The 14,885-nt window shown below is 44.7% G+C and overlaps 1 protein-coding gene across 1 annotated transcript; it reads left to right on the forward strand.

The window, feature by feature from the left end:
- Nucleotides 1-700: 700 nt before the first annotated feature.
- TTLL10 (tubulin tyrosine ligase-like family, member 10) lies at nt 701-10,674 on the forward strand (the record flags this gene model as incomplete). The annotated part of the gene is made up of 9 exons (XM_010083952.1): nt 701-812; nt 3,996-4,158; nt 5,131-5,249; nt 5,560-5,680; nt 6,318-6,403; nt 6,534-6,705; nt 7,219-7,390; nt 9,153-9,293; nt 10,558-10,674. Coding segments are annotated over exons 1-9 (1,203 nt in total), but the record flags the coding sequence as incomplete, so codon positions are not given.
- Nucleotides 10,675-14,885: the final 4,211 nt, after the last annotated feature.

A 14,885-nucleotide genomic window follows, 5' to 3' on the forward strand; every position in this document is an offset into this window, starting at 1 on the left:
ACCATAGAGTTGTTTCTTTTCCATGCTTATCCCAGCATTCTCCGACTCCTTGGAACACATGTAGGACCTCACGAGGTCTTATCTAAAGCACTCACATTTCTGGAAATCCCTTTGCATTTTTAACATCAGACCCACGATCACCACCAGTAGCCAGGCAGCAGTTGCTAGGGGATCAGCCTGTGTTTACAGCGATGAAGGCTTCCCGACCTCCCAGCCAGGCACAGCGCAACCTCCACGCACATAAAGCAGAAGCAGGCTTGGTGGAAGCCTCCGCTCGCTGTTGCAAATCCACTCTTCTTCAGTCTGTACTCTTCCAGAGCGCAAACTTGCTCCATCGCAGGATGGTTTGTTTCTTTAGAAGCTGTTTGTGGGCTGACTAGAAGCCAAGTGCAAGTTCTCCAAACTGAAGGCAGGGCAGAGAGCAGTTAAAACTCTGCTAAAGTATTTAGAACCTTCCGCGCAAAGGTTAGAATTTCTGTTATTATTTGTTAGCTTAAGATATGGGTTTAGCCCCTGAAAGAAGGGGCTAAGAAGCCGTGGTTCTAGAGAATGCCTCGCTAAACTCCGAGAAGATAAGGCGCAGAGTGATCTATCACTAAGATTCTGAAGCCATTCTGTGTCATCTCATGACAGCAGTGCCAACCTACAAGCTCAACAGTTATTTGCATCTGTATTCTAATATTTTGCAGGCGAGGCTGAGATGGCCTCTGTGCCAGCCAAGAGGAAAAAGAACACCAAATCCACGATGCAAGGAAGCAACCATCAACAGGCTAAGTCCTTATCAGCTGACAGAGGCGAATCCTTGTTTTTAGGTAATAATTGTGCCGAGTCCTATGACCAGGTTCTCAAATTGACGCCAGTATCAAGTGAATTACATCAACCGGCCAAAGTTAATTACGTCTCCTAGCTCATGGCATAACTGACAGACATACAGCATGTAATTTACACCTTCTTCATTTAAACCCTGTGAAAATACAAGCCCATCCCTTTGCTTATAAAATAATTCAAGACAGAAATTATTGATACTGGCTGACAAACATCTAGTGAAATGAAAATATTTTATGCTAACATTTTAAGTGCTTCGTTGAAAACGTGAAGAAAAATACAAGCTCTCTATTAGCAAGCAGTTCTTTTGAAAATAAACCATTGCTTTTTCATGGAGAGATAATTTGGCTGAAATGCCACAAATCCTTAATGACAAAACCTACCATATTATTTTTCTGATATATTCATTGTTGAACTCAGCTCTGTTCATTGGCAGTAAAAAATAGATTCATTTGTTTCAAATGAAAACATTTTTAATACAGAGGTGATCTTAAGGGCAATGCTTGTCTTTAGAAAGATGATTAGATAATTTATCTTTTTTAAATGAAAATTTCAGCTAGATTTAAACTCTGTATTCTAGAGAAAAAAGTCAGTTGCTATTCTGTTAACCCTTCCCTTACGTGGAAAAGGGAAAAAGGAAGTTCTGTGTTCTAAACTCTGCTTCTTTTTTTTTCTTTTCTTTTGGTAGCAAATGACACAAAGCAGCCTGCATCTCCCTGCCAGTGGGTTTATCCCTGCGTGCACTGGAAGCAGAGCTGAGATTAGATAGGAGCTGCTTAACAGACATCGCCAACACACAATTCCCAAATAAATTAATGAGCCGAATTCAAAACTGTCTCAAGCAATGCAGTTTACTGCCTGCACCCAGGGGGAAGACAATTTGTGTGGGCTCTCTTGAAAGGAATCATACTGTTTAATTTCATGCTGCTGGTTTATGTGACGAGTGACAAGACTGCTTCCCCAAGGGCTCCCCCCACTCCAAGTACCTTTTGGACAGAGGGAGGCTCTTTCACAGACAACACAGACCTGGGCTCAGATGCAAAATCTCTGAAATACCCACTTGTCTCTGCTGCTGAGGTGTGCCAGCTGAGCCACTCGGCCTGTTCTTTCCTAAGAGCTCAAGTCACAACAAGCATCTAATCCCACCTCTGATAAACAAGTGGAAAGGCCTTTGCCTGGAATTTGTGCAATCAGGAAATGGGAATAACCCCCTGCGTCCCCGTCACTCCTTACCTGTTAATAATGAGCCATCTAAGGATGCAAAACACACAAACAAATGAAGACTAAGGGGACTCATGCTCAAATAATACATGTCAAAAGATTCAATGAAATGAAGGTTCATCTTTAATACTGGGAGGTTCCATAATTAGACAGAAAAGAAGATAAAAGGCTCCCACCCCCTGGGTCTCTGTATAAGGATTAGAGAGGCAGAGACAAGTACGTGTTGAGACTAACGGAAGAATACCTTACCAGCACTTCAATCATTGCAGGGTATTTCAGGTGTCTGTATCTCAAGACAAATGGGACTGTTTAAAATGGGTTAATTTCTTAGCAATCCAGGCAAGCAGGGAGATGATAAAAGAGCCAAAAGCTCTGGCAGGAGGTATGAATGAGCAATTAAATGCTAAAAATAGATGAATAAATATTTACATTCCCATATCAAAGCGTAACAAGATCAGCACTACAACACAGCGTGCTAAGGCAGAGGAGAGAGATCAGCCTCCCTCGTGGAAGAAACCAGCAGCTGGAGGGGTGGTACCACTTTGTGGTACAATCTTTTCAGAAAATGCATTGGGTTTAGGAAGCAGTTGAGCTGTACTACTTTTATGCATGTCTTTTAATTTGTCTGACACTTATGCATAATGCATTAACCCTGGCTTTGAGCTACTTTCAAACAGTTCGTTCAAAAAAATTGACTGGGTTGCTAATGACAGTCTCTTCTAGAGGAAGCCACAATATGTTCTGGTTTTGCCTGGTCTGGTGCTGTGATGGCAAAATGAGATAGTCACCAAAGAGCCAGGCACCGCTCTCTGCTGGAGAGCCTTCCCCACTGCAAGTGTGGGCTCAGCTCCACCGAACCAGCAACAGGCAGCTGGAAATTCACCGTGGAAAAAGCTCATTTCAGCTGGCTCCAAAGACATTGCCAAAGCAGTGCTTTGCATCCTGGATGCTTGTTCCAACTGGTTGTTTAGTATGTTCTTTTGGTTTGTTTTGGTTTTAAGTTAAGGAGGAAATTCAAGGCAGGAGTTCAGGGATTAGCACAGATAATGCTGCAGTTTGTAACAACGCTCAGGCTTTTACTGTTGGAAGCCTTTGTTGCCAACTCCCATGAAGCAGAAATTTAAAGTAAGTCCCACCTCAAGGGTTTGCCATCTACTTCCTTTATTCCAAAGCAAACTGAACCAGGTGTGTGAGCCTTTTGGGAAATTCAGCAACTGTGGGCACAGAGTTCACTGTGGACTGCACCTGTGTTCATAGGTGGAGCGCAACGGAGACATAAAACCGGCGCTTGTAAAATATGAGATAACAATGGCCAGTACCTTTGCTCCACTTCAGTCAAAGGAGTTTTGTCATTGAAACAGAAGTTTCTACTCGTGATCGCAGGATGTACTATAACAAATAATGATAAAAAAACAGACCAAAGAGAGGATAACTCCGGTTTTGTAACCTGCTTCCCTCCCTGCTGCCATTCCAGTGGGAACAGAACCAGGACAGAGTGGACTTTTTCTCCTATTCACAGGCTTTACTGTTCCCAAAAGTTTTGTGCATAGCCAACCCCAGCTTTCCCTCTGAACAGCTGGAATTATTTATTCTCAGCTTAGAGCCAAACTGAGACCCACCTAGACAAGATATCTGAGAAAGACCAGTGAAGCAGAGGCCTGCCAAGTGAGAGGCTGCCATTTAGCATTGACAGACTAGGGCTGATTGGAATGTTCCCTTCTCCTACATATTCTATTTCTTCTGTTTTGCCACTGGTACCTGCCACCAGGTTACATTACCAATAATTTCTGAACTGTTTTAAGACAATATCCACAGCAATGGCTATAAAACCTACTGAAGCAGTCCCTTACCTTCCAGTATTTTCTTCTCTAACCGCTGTTTGTTTAGATGTCGATGTCACAGAGAAGATCCCAGATCATCTGAAGTCTCTCAATTTCCAATTTTTGCAGCTACTTCTACCAACTTTGTGGCGCTTGACAAAGCCGAGTCTAATGAGAACAGAACACACAGTAAGGCATGCCCTCAAGAAAAACAGCCAGAAGAAGAGATACCAAAAGTACCAGTGGGACCAGGACCATATTTTTATATCAGTGGATCTAACGGAGCTGGGCTGTAAGTAGCTCCTCTCAGCAGATTCATACAAACATACTACTGTGACCGTATATGAAGTCATGCAGTATTAGCTATTGTTCATTGGCCTCAAATATTTTTCCCTCAATTTGCTGTCTTTCTGGAGTGGTACATCTGAAGAACCATTTAAAGATCATTCAAATGGAAAGTACTGGAAGGCCACCCATGATGAAGTAGCTAACTACTATATCTTTGCAATGAAATGAAAGACTTGTATTTGTTTAATGAAAGTTTCTCTGTTGGGGCTGTTCAGAATCACTTAGCTACACCATGGAGCAAATCTGCTAGCATCATCACTAGAGCTAGGAACCACTGTTGTTGATCAATGTTCTGTTGTGCTAAATGTAAAACAAATGAAAAAAATATATTTCTGCCCAAGACAAACTGTCAGATCAGAAGTTCCACTCATTCCTTTCTGAGTTCTTTCCAGCACACTGGCATTCTTCTCTAGATGTTGCCACCAGCAAGCACCACAGAATATCTGCTGCAAACAGCACTTTCCATAGTTTTTGTCTACAATCAGCTTTTTCTATTGCTACTTGTCATCTCTCCCTAAACTCCTCAGTGGAGAGGCTCTTTATTAACACCAGACTCTGAACATCTCTGTTCCACGGGTACCAGTTGCATCCTAATTAGAAAAACCCTGCTGAATGGTAGAAGTTCTCATTAGAGTTGCTGAATCACCATGTTCTTAACATCCTCAGTTACCCCCCCGGTGTCGGGGGGGTAACTGAGGATGTTAAGAACATGGTTATGAACTTGAGAGCAAGTTCAGACCAGCAGGTCCACTAGCAGCCATTCCAATTAATGCTTCCTGCCTTATCACCCCACCCAGGGGCTTCTGGGCATGTTAGGTCAGGTTCCTGGAGAAAATTATCAGGAGTTCAAGGGATATAAGCTAAGTACTCGTTAACAGAAGAGAGGCTACTCTGCTGTTTTGTTTTCTCAATGCAGTGTGAGCATCTATTGCCAGAGCAGAGGCTGGCAGCGTATCTATGACAACATGAGAGAGGATTATGCGCTGAAATGGTGTGAAATCAAGTGTCGAGAGACCTATTATCATTTCAAAGAAGGTACTGGTGCCCGTGAGCCCTGAGTGGGAGAGGGTGGTGGGAAAAACCTGAGAATGCTGGACTTGTGACTCCCAGGGCAGAGGAGGTCACCTGGGGGTAGGTAAAACAGGTATCCCCAGCTTCTTGGCAGAGGGGACACCAGAGCTGGATTGTCACAGTTACAGCAAGTGATTTCACTGCTCTGTGAGTTGTCAGTACTGCCTTAAAGCAAATTGGTGAAAGTCAACAGTGACAAAGTCAGCTTCATCCTCCAGATTCTGCTCCATGGGACAACAAGGGCAAGCTTTTTAAATTTTTTTTTCTCATGCAGGTGAACAGCTTCTCTACCAGATTCCCAACAATGGAGTCCTCACCAGTAAGACAGGGCTTTTATGCTGCCTGAGAGAGCAAGAGCGGGTGATGAAAAAGACCAGTAGGAGCTCTAATTCCAAGTAAGAACTCTCACCTCTTTGAACCTTGACCAGAAACACACCAACAGAAAGTGAGAGCACATAAACAAAGGACCGGTTTCTCCTGGATGCATAACAGTCCAGGATACAAAGTATATGGGGTTTTATTCCTGCCTTATCTTCCAGAAAGATCACTTTTTTCCCAGAAATACACCAGACAGAATTTCTTCTTTCTCTATGTCTGCAGCTGTAGGAGTGCCAGGTCCCTTGAAGACAACAGTCACAGTAATTCCCCTGTTTTGGGTACATCATCCTACTGGAAAGGCTACAACTTCTTGTGCCATAGACACTGTAAATTAAAAAAAAGCTTACTTCTATTTCTACCCCTATACTTTTGACCTACTGAAAAAACAAACAGTAATCCTGTACCATGGTTACCTGCAGCCATTTCAACTAGTTTAAAAAAAACTGAGCATATGAAGAATGTCTTGAGGTTAACTATTCTTGAAAGCTTATGAAATGAGGCAGGTCAGGAAAAACACGTAACAAACACACAACTGTCTATAAGTGGGAAAAAAGCCCCATTTCTTAGGTTTCTACTCGCAACCAACCTTTCTGACAGTAAAAATGAATTAACGTTTTGGACAAGGTTTTCAACTTGTATTTGATTCTCCCACAGGTTACTGAAGATGAAAGAATTCTTCCCAGAATCTTTTCGCCTGGACTTAAAAAATGAGAGAAATGCCTTTTTTGAGCTTTGCAAAGGTGAATTGATACCTATACACATACCTATATATGCACACACGTTCAAGTGAGCAGTTGTCAGAGCCCACTAACAAGCACATCGGTGTTTCACACCACACACATTACTATAATAGACTCATCCTCTCTGCAGAAGAACAGATTTGGATCTGCAAACCAAGTTGCTCTAACCAAGGTCGAGGAATTTTCCTGCTTAAAAATCCAGCTGCTGTCAACACCCTCCAAGCCGAGCTCCACAGCACTGAGGAATATTTACTCAATACGAAGGCGCCATACAAGGCTCCCCAGGCGAGAATAGTGCAAAGGTAAAGATACACCCGTGACAACGCTGTAAGTATTAGCATGGCAAAACCACATTTTGCCAGGTAGTAATCACTCCATATTCCTTTGAAAACTGTTGTTAGCACTGATTGCTTTAACAGTATATCCTCGTTATTTATGCAGACATCCAGCAACCTTTGATAATAAAGGGAAACAATTCCCAGATTGCATCACTGGCAATAAAAGCAATGGTCCTGTATGAAAGGCTCTTTGTGTTCAGAGACAAACTTCATATATTCTCCAGTAAATATTAGTAAATCTTTAATTACCTTCCGCTCCCAAGACTCCACACAGTTTCTATAACTCTTGATAGGAGCATTCTTGGCATTTCTAACCTCTTCTCCAAGCGCCCTCTGCTGCCATTCACCTTAAAAACAGGGTTGAAAAAGGGACAAACGGATTAGCTCTGTGGTGAGAAATGATGAAGCGGCTGTGGGGTTTGGTGTGGGGTTTGAATTGCCCTGTTGGTGACGCCTGTTGAAATACTGCTCTGACAGGTACATTCACCAGCCGCTGCTCCTGGAAGGGAAGAAGTTTGATGTCCGGTCTTACCTCCTCATTGCCTGCACAGCACCCTACGTGTTATTTTTCGCCCAGGGTTACGTCAGGTTGACCTGTGTCAATTATGATGCTGCGTCTGACGATCTGACAGTTCATCTGACCAATCAGGTAAACTGGGGTCACTTCGTTCGGAAGAAGGGGAGGGGGTTGTTGACAGAGATGGGAAGCAAAAAAAGACATTTGAAAGCCCAAAAATAAATGCCTCATGCATGCAAAATCTATGCACCCGGGAAATGGGTGTGGGGTCAGGCACGGCAACAAGGCTGAACAGGAGCAGTACTGGATCAGCTTTCCTTCTCTGCCATGGACCAGTTCTCTGCTTAACTTGGCAATTTCTTTCCCTGGACCTCTTTTTCCTGCTGTTGTTCTCTCATGTATCAGCAGACTATAAGCTTCTTAGGGCAAAAATCCTTTTGATTACAGCTACCTAGCACAAAGGAGCCTTAATCTTGGCCAAGGGTCTTAGTGGTCCTGTTGTGCTTAAATACAATAATCAGAATGATGTGAGATGCAGATGTGTTCTGCAAGAGTGGTAATTCTTACATCTCCATCTTTGCTTGTCTTGCTTCTCAAACAGGAGCTATAACGGAACAAGACTGTTCTGGCTTGTACCTCATACAAAACAGAAGCCTGCCTTGCTCAGATTTATCTGAGTTTTTACTTCAAATGAGGCTCTTCAGTAGTTAGAACTGGCCCTAATGAAAGAGAATTAAAAGAATCAGAAGGAAGAAAACAGTTTGCTTTTAAAGCCCTTCTCTCCTGGTGTCATGCTGTGTTCCGAGAACTAGCAAAATGCACGTTAGAGAGGTATCAGACAAGCCCACTTCAGTTGGAGTTTTACGGTTCCTGGAGAACTGCGGTTCAGGACAGCAGATTACAGCTGCTTCCTGCAATATGTGCTATTATCAGTATGCCGCTTGTTTTCCTGGAATAGTTTGTTTGCTCAGCTAGAGAGCTATCCACATGGGAATTCAGGTGCTGAGGTAGGATCCCATGGCACCAGCGCTATTACACAAAGAACAGGTGTTTATTAGTAGAACGTAAATTATCTGGGCTCCTGCTGGGAGGAGGGAAACAAAATTCATGGTAGCAGCTGGTAATAGGCCAGACTTCTCCAAATTACAGTTGACTCTGCTCTCACTCCCTTCCCACCCTTTCATCCCACCTGGAATCAGCCATTTTCCTACTGTATTTCCAAAGGACAGGAGGCAGTGGAGCCAGCATCCCTGACCACAAGCTCTGCAGCCTCCCAGTAACGGAACCACAGATGGAGCTGCAGTTGAGCCCAGCTGTTTCATAGGCAAAAGGGACTTGCCTTTGATTGCACAGTGTAAATACCCTGCTATTGATAAACTCCAGCTGACACGGGGATTAATGAGACAGGGGAAGAGAGAAGCCCTCACCTTGGTTTCCTCTGGGGATATACATATATACATCCATACATCCCGCCCAGATGTACTCGCCTCTAGGAGAGTGCTGAGCAGACAGACACTGGAACCGGATTTAGTCCAAAGAATATCATGATTATGACTTGAAAGCACCTCTCCCTGGCCCAGCCATATCATACATACATACATAATCACACACACAAAACCCTGCTCTGACAGTACTTTGGGTAATTGTCTCTCCAGCATCCACGTGGGTCAGACACAGGTTGTACAACGGGACTCAGGACCTTTGCTCGGGTTTAGCTCTGCCAGCGAGGGACTCTATTGCCCCCACCTCTCTAACTGGATCCTGAGGTTCTCCCCAACTCCAGATGCTGGGAACAACTCAGGGCAGTTGGATGTCCACCATGTCAGCTGGTTCCCAGCTACTCCTCGCTGTCAGAAATCTAATCCTCCTTCTGCTCTGCTTCCCCTCCTCTCAGTACATGCAGAGGAGGAACTCCCTGTACAGCCAGCGGAAAGATGAGACGGTTTGGCGGATGGAGCACTTCAACAGCTACGTTAATGAGAACTTCAGAAAAACCAACGGCCTCCCCAAAGACTGGGTTTTCACCGTGTTTACGGTGAGTGCAAGCAAGTGTATGGTGTGCCAGTCTGGCTAATGAGGGTGACAGGAATAGGGAAAAAACCTGACAGGTCACTGGAGCCCCTAAGAAAACATAGACACTGAGTGAGAAGGTATCAATGGTCCCATGGCAACCATTTGTCTGCAGACATTAAAAAAAATGAAGACACAGAGTTTAATTTTAATAAAAAGGGTAAATGGCTGAGAATGAGAGTGTGAATGTGAATGCTAGCTATAAAAATGTAATTAGGGTCTTCACATTCCTGGCCCAATGCTGCGGTCTTGCATTAAAAAATAAAAGTACACATTAGAGAGCTCTCCAGCCTGACAGATCTTAGCTTGAAAAGGGACGATACTTTGAGCCATCTCCTTCCTGTCTGACTTGGCCTCACCCTTCACTTTTTGTCTGATTTTGCCACATGAAAATCATGTCAGGGCCTTAGATCTTCTCTTATCATGGAGGAGAGATAAGAAGACTCGATTGGCTTGATTTCTTACCATCTTCCTGTCTCACTGAGACTTTATTTCATCAGCCTGAGTCTAATGATGCATCAGTTCTCTACAGAACTTCCTGGGGTGAAAATGAAAAGGGCAGAGGACACAGCTTTCTCAGGTTAACTTTGGAAATGCTGTAGTTTAAAGCTAAATACAAAGAAAACTAAAAAGCTAAAAACTTTCTTAAAATATGTTTTTGTTTAGAAAAACAGCTCAGAAGCAAATCTAGTTGAATTTGCCAAGTTTCTCAGGGGATCAGAAACTTTTCAGACAGCTTTATGCATAAATTCCCCACTGTGCATTTCAACTCCAAACGGAGTGAAACTTAGAATCACCTGCTGCAAGATGCTGTAACTCACCAGGCTGCTTTAAAACACTACGTCCAGCACAGCTGTGAGGGGGTTGTGAGTCATCAGGGTCAGAAACGGCCGTGTTCAGCTCACTTCTTGGTGCTCCCATAAGAGTAACTGGAAGAACACCACTAAAAATTCTGCAGACAGCTCATTCGGAGTAAGGGCCAAGATTCCTTCACACACCACTGCAGCAGTCTGGAGAACCCAGTTCGAGAGCGGGTTTCAATCAACTCAAAGTGGACAGACACAGGGTCTGCAAAATGCAACATCCTCCCAAGTCTAGACAGGAGCACTGCTGGAGGCAGAGAAAGAAAAATGTCCCTAAACCAAGAGGTCATCTATGACTTACGGTGACTCCTGTGCCCTTGGAATTTATGATGACCAGTTACAACTGTTCCCTGCCTTCTGTTTCAGAAAAGGATGCAGCAGATCATGTTGCAGTGCTTCCTGGCAGCCAAGCACAAACTGGATCGTAAACTGGGCTACTTTGATCTCATTGGCTGTGACTTTTTAATTGATGAAAACTTTAAGGTACGAATACAATATTGTCAAGTACTAAGTATGATACTGGGCAGATGTCTAACACCAGCAGTGTAGCATGGTTGACACAGGCTCTGGTGCTAGGAATCAAACAGACCATTCAGTCAGCCAGCTGTGAAGTGCAGGATTCATTTTTTTCTCCGTTCCATTGTCCAGCATTAATTAAGCACAGCACCTATATCACCTGCACATTTACTGCACAGAAAAACTCTGGCATTAATAGCTCAGCATGGGAAGAAAAGTACTTACTGCAGCTGAAACTGTTCTGTGCAGAATTTTCCCAGGAAAGTGGAGCTCACAGTGAAAACTATAGGAATTTTAATGCCCACTCAGTTTTTTTCTTTCTCCAGAAACCAAACAGGCCAGATAAATCAGCGTGTGATGCCTCTATCATCACATGAAGTATACTGATCTACACTAGCTGAGTAGCCATCAAAGGCAACAAAGAACTCGCCTTCCCCATATGGAAGAATCGGTCGTTATCGATTCAGATGTCAGCATCAGCACTTCTATGCTCACTGTAGGTTCACCGCTTAGCAATAGGTCAGCCCACCGAGGCTATAAAACCTGCTAGAATTACAACTCCAACTTGTAGAGAGTGAATGAAGCTCAGACAAGAGAAGCCAGAAGAAAGGGAAATGTTAAATACAGTGATTGAGGTGCTCTCAGTGCAGCACAGTCCTTCAAAACCACCTGGCCTAAACACAACAGAAAGCCATCTGGCAGATTCGGCTGTTGCTAAAGCAGAAAGGAACTCAAATATATTCCAGTGAAGGGCAGTGGGAACAGCAAACCCTACCAAAGAATGGAATTAATGTATGCAGCACTGGGTAAGGCACCTGAACAATAGACTCCTTTGTCCAGGAAGTCAATGGCAAAGGAGAGTAAATGGCAAAGACACAGAAACTGGTGCTTCTCAAATTTCAGTGGGAATTGTCTTTTGCAACGCTAGCATGCAAAGCCCTGGCTGTGTCAACTTTAAGTAGAACAGAAGATCCAGTATCACTCTATTGTGACAATTCCTACTTGGCTAGCTGAAAACTTCAGTGTTTAAAGACTATTACGTCCCCATGTATTTTACATATGGAGAGCAAAACAAAATCTCCTTCTTGGCAAATATTATCTAGAAGAATGATGAGGATTTCTGGACACTTACTGGTGGCAGAATCAGTTGGAACCTGGAGCTTCCCCTTGAGAGAGAGTAATGTGGAAATTTAGGCATTTATTTAGCAAAGGTTTGTCCACGTTTTCTTGCCCCTGTTGGGGAGCAACAAACCTACTTTTTTATCAGCACACTGCTGCATTGAGAGACACCTGCACACGCCCTGCAGGGGCAGCACACAACAGCTGGATGCAGGAGTGACAGCGTCAATCCACAGTTAACACTCGTTGGTGCAGTTTTCTGTGGGCTGACTTTACAATTCCTGTTCTGACATCCTGTCCTCTCCTCCTGGAACACACAGCTTTATTCTCCCTCTCCTACTCTTTCATGACACATGTAGAATCTGCTTCATGCTGATTTATCATGGTCTTATATGTTCAGTCCCATAGCTCATCATATCTTTCCCTCTGCCTTATTTGTGTGAGATATAAATGCCCCCAGCATCGTTCCTAATAATTCTTGAAGGCCCTGCAGCATCCTGATTCAGTCTTTGGAAGGTGTTTTTCCTGCCTCAGAGTTCTTAGAAGCACAGGCTATGAAAGCAGGGCCTGCTGAGAAATCACAGCTTTCTGTAGAGCTTTGCATATTCACATGTAAGCTGAGAAAATAACTAAGTTCTTTAAGAGGAGAGGGAGCAAAAGTGACGGATGTGGTTTTGCTGCTGTTGGCTTTTTTCCTACTGTTTTCTGGAGCTTCCTTGTGCTATTGCAAATGCTCGAGTCACTACACAGCTTAGGACTGTGTGATTTAAATGCTCAAGGAACCCATTTTCAGAAAGAATTGCATCACCCATGCAGAAGGGCTTCTCTGCAAGGGTACGCTGGGAAGACAGATGTGTGAATTTTTTTATCAGACATAAGGGATTCAGCTATCTATCAGGAGAGAACTGACTGAAAACAGATAAGCCATTTGCCAGTTTGTGATAGATGTACATAAATGGAAGATAACGTTCAATGCCTGGTTCAAGCAGGGACGGTCGCTTTGATTTGAATGACAGAGCTTTTCCTTTACCCCAGGAGTATGAGGTACCACATGGGTACTGTAGGCTTGGTTGTGCCCACCCCAGGCCATGATGATAAAAAAATCTGACAAAAGTTTGTTAAGGCTGTGGAAAACAGAATGCCACTGCCTTAGCCTGTTGTTTCTGCTATTGCTAAGCGGGTCCCTTTCTGGGTCAGCAACATCTGAGCAGCCCTTCCAGTGCTTGGTTTGTGACTGTGCATGTGGCTTCAGCTATGTTCACACAGGACACAGATGAAGCTATTTTATTTCTGTTTCTGACTGGTATTTCAGTGCCGCTTAAAGCTCCAGACAGAGGTCAGGCTCCTGGACACCTGCTGCTACACAAGTGCAGAACAAGACAGCCCTGCTGTGGATAGCTTTGGGCTTTGAAGCATGTTACAGCCATCCTCTCTAAAAACACATTCTGGTGCAGAGAGATGTATACATTCCCATTCAGTCTTGGCAATCACATCACTTGGAGCCTCTGGGAGCATGGACTGATGCCCTCTCCCTCCCTGAGAACCCAGCAGGTCATTTAACTTCCACCTGGCAAGCTCCAGCAAAGTCCTACACAATTAAATAATTTAAATGTTTTTTAATCAGAAACAGAACAAAACTGTGGCTCAATTATACATTTCCTGCACACCAAAAAAGTCTCACCTCTGCCCGTGTTGACAGGGAAAGGACCCTTGAGACAGGGCTTCTGCTGTCTATCAGCCACCACGTCAACATGTTCAAGAACCTGTGGACAAATCCTACTATTTAAAGAGTTTAAGCCTACCTGACAGAGCAGGTTTAAGATGTGACAGACCAGGAGTTGTACAGGCAGGCTGCAGGGAGCAGTAACCTCTTCATCCCCAAGAACCATCCAGAGGAGCACCTACTGACCAAAGCCACAGGGCACTCATTCTTGTTCTCATCACTTGAAAAGCCTAAAGAAAAAGGACAGTCCATGCTTAGGAAAGAGCACAGATATTCCGGGTTTTGGTTTCCTTTCTTTGCCATATGTTTGGTAGGAAATTTTGAGCATGGCAAGTGCAAGCCAGATTGTTGTGGTTTAAAGGTCACCCCTCGTGGGCTGAGGCAAGGACAGGGAGGGTTCAGTCACCCTGAACTAAGAAACAGACTTGGGAAAACACAAAAACAATTTAATTCATTAACAATCAAAAAACACAGTAAGATAATAAGAAAGAGAACTACATCTTAGAAAGCCACATCTCCCCCACCTCTCCCTTCTTCCCAGGCCCAAAGGCTTTCTTCCCAATTTCTCTGTCTTTGTTCCCCATTTCGCTACCTTCTCCCCCTGGCAGCGCAGGGGCAGGGAATGGGGGCTGCAGTCAGTCCGTGTTGTCTCTGCCACTCCTTCCTCCCCAGCGGAGGGCTCCTCACAGTCCCTGCTCCAGCCTGGGGTCCCTCTCACAGGAGAATCCTTCCCAAACTGCTCCGACATGAGTCCATCCCACAGGCCGCAGTCCTCCATTAACTGTTCCAGCGTGGGGCCCTTCCACAAATTCACAGCAGCCTCCTTCGGGCAGTTACTTCTCCCGACGTGGGGCCCTCCACGGCTACATCTCAACGAGCTGCAGGCGAGCTCTGCTCTTCACGGGCTGCACGGGGACAACATGCATCAGCATCCTTCTTCACCAGGGGCTGCAGGGGAATCTCTGCTCTGGCACCTCCTTCCTCTCCCCTTCCTCACTAACCTCCATCTCTGCCCAGTTGTTTGTCTCACACCCTGTTCCTCTCTCCACCAGAGTTTCTTTCGCTGGCTCCTGAGGAACTCCTGGCTCTCAGCTGGGCCATGGCAGAGGCTGGGCAGGCACCAGGCAGGCAGCTGGATGGACAGACCGGACGGGTCCTGCCTGGCACCTCACTCCCCACCTGTGCTGTGCCCCCTTGTCAATCTGTCATTCACAAGTGCTGATTGGCCCAGCTGTGGCCAGGGGCGGGTCCAGCCCCGAGCTGGGGGAACTTCCAGCAGTTCCTCACAGGCGCCATGTTGGTGATGTCCCCTCCCCTGCTGCCAAACAGACCTGGA

The sequence above is a fragment of the Pterocles gutturalis genome, unplaced genomic scaffold, assembly GCF_000699245.1.
Source record: "Pterocles gutturalis isolate BGI_N339 unplaced genomic scaffold, ASM69924v1 scaffold17980, whole genome shotgun sequence".
In the NCBI taxonomy this organism is placed as follows: Eukaryota; Metazoa; Chordata; class Aves; order Pterocliformes; family Pteroclidae; genus Pterocles; species Pterocles gutturalis.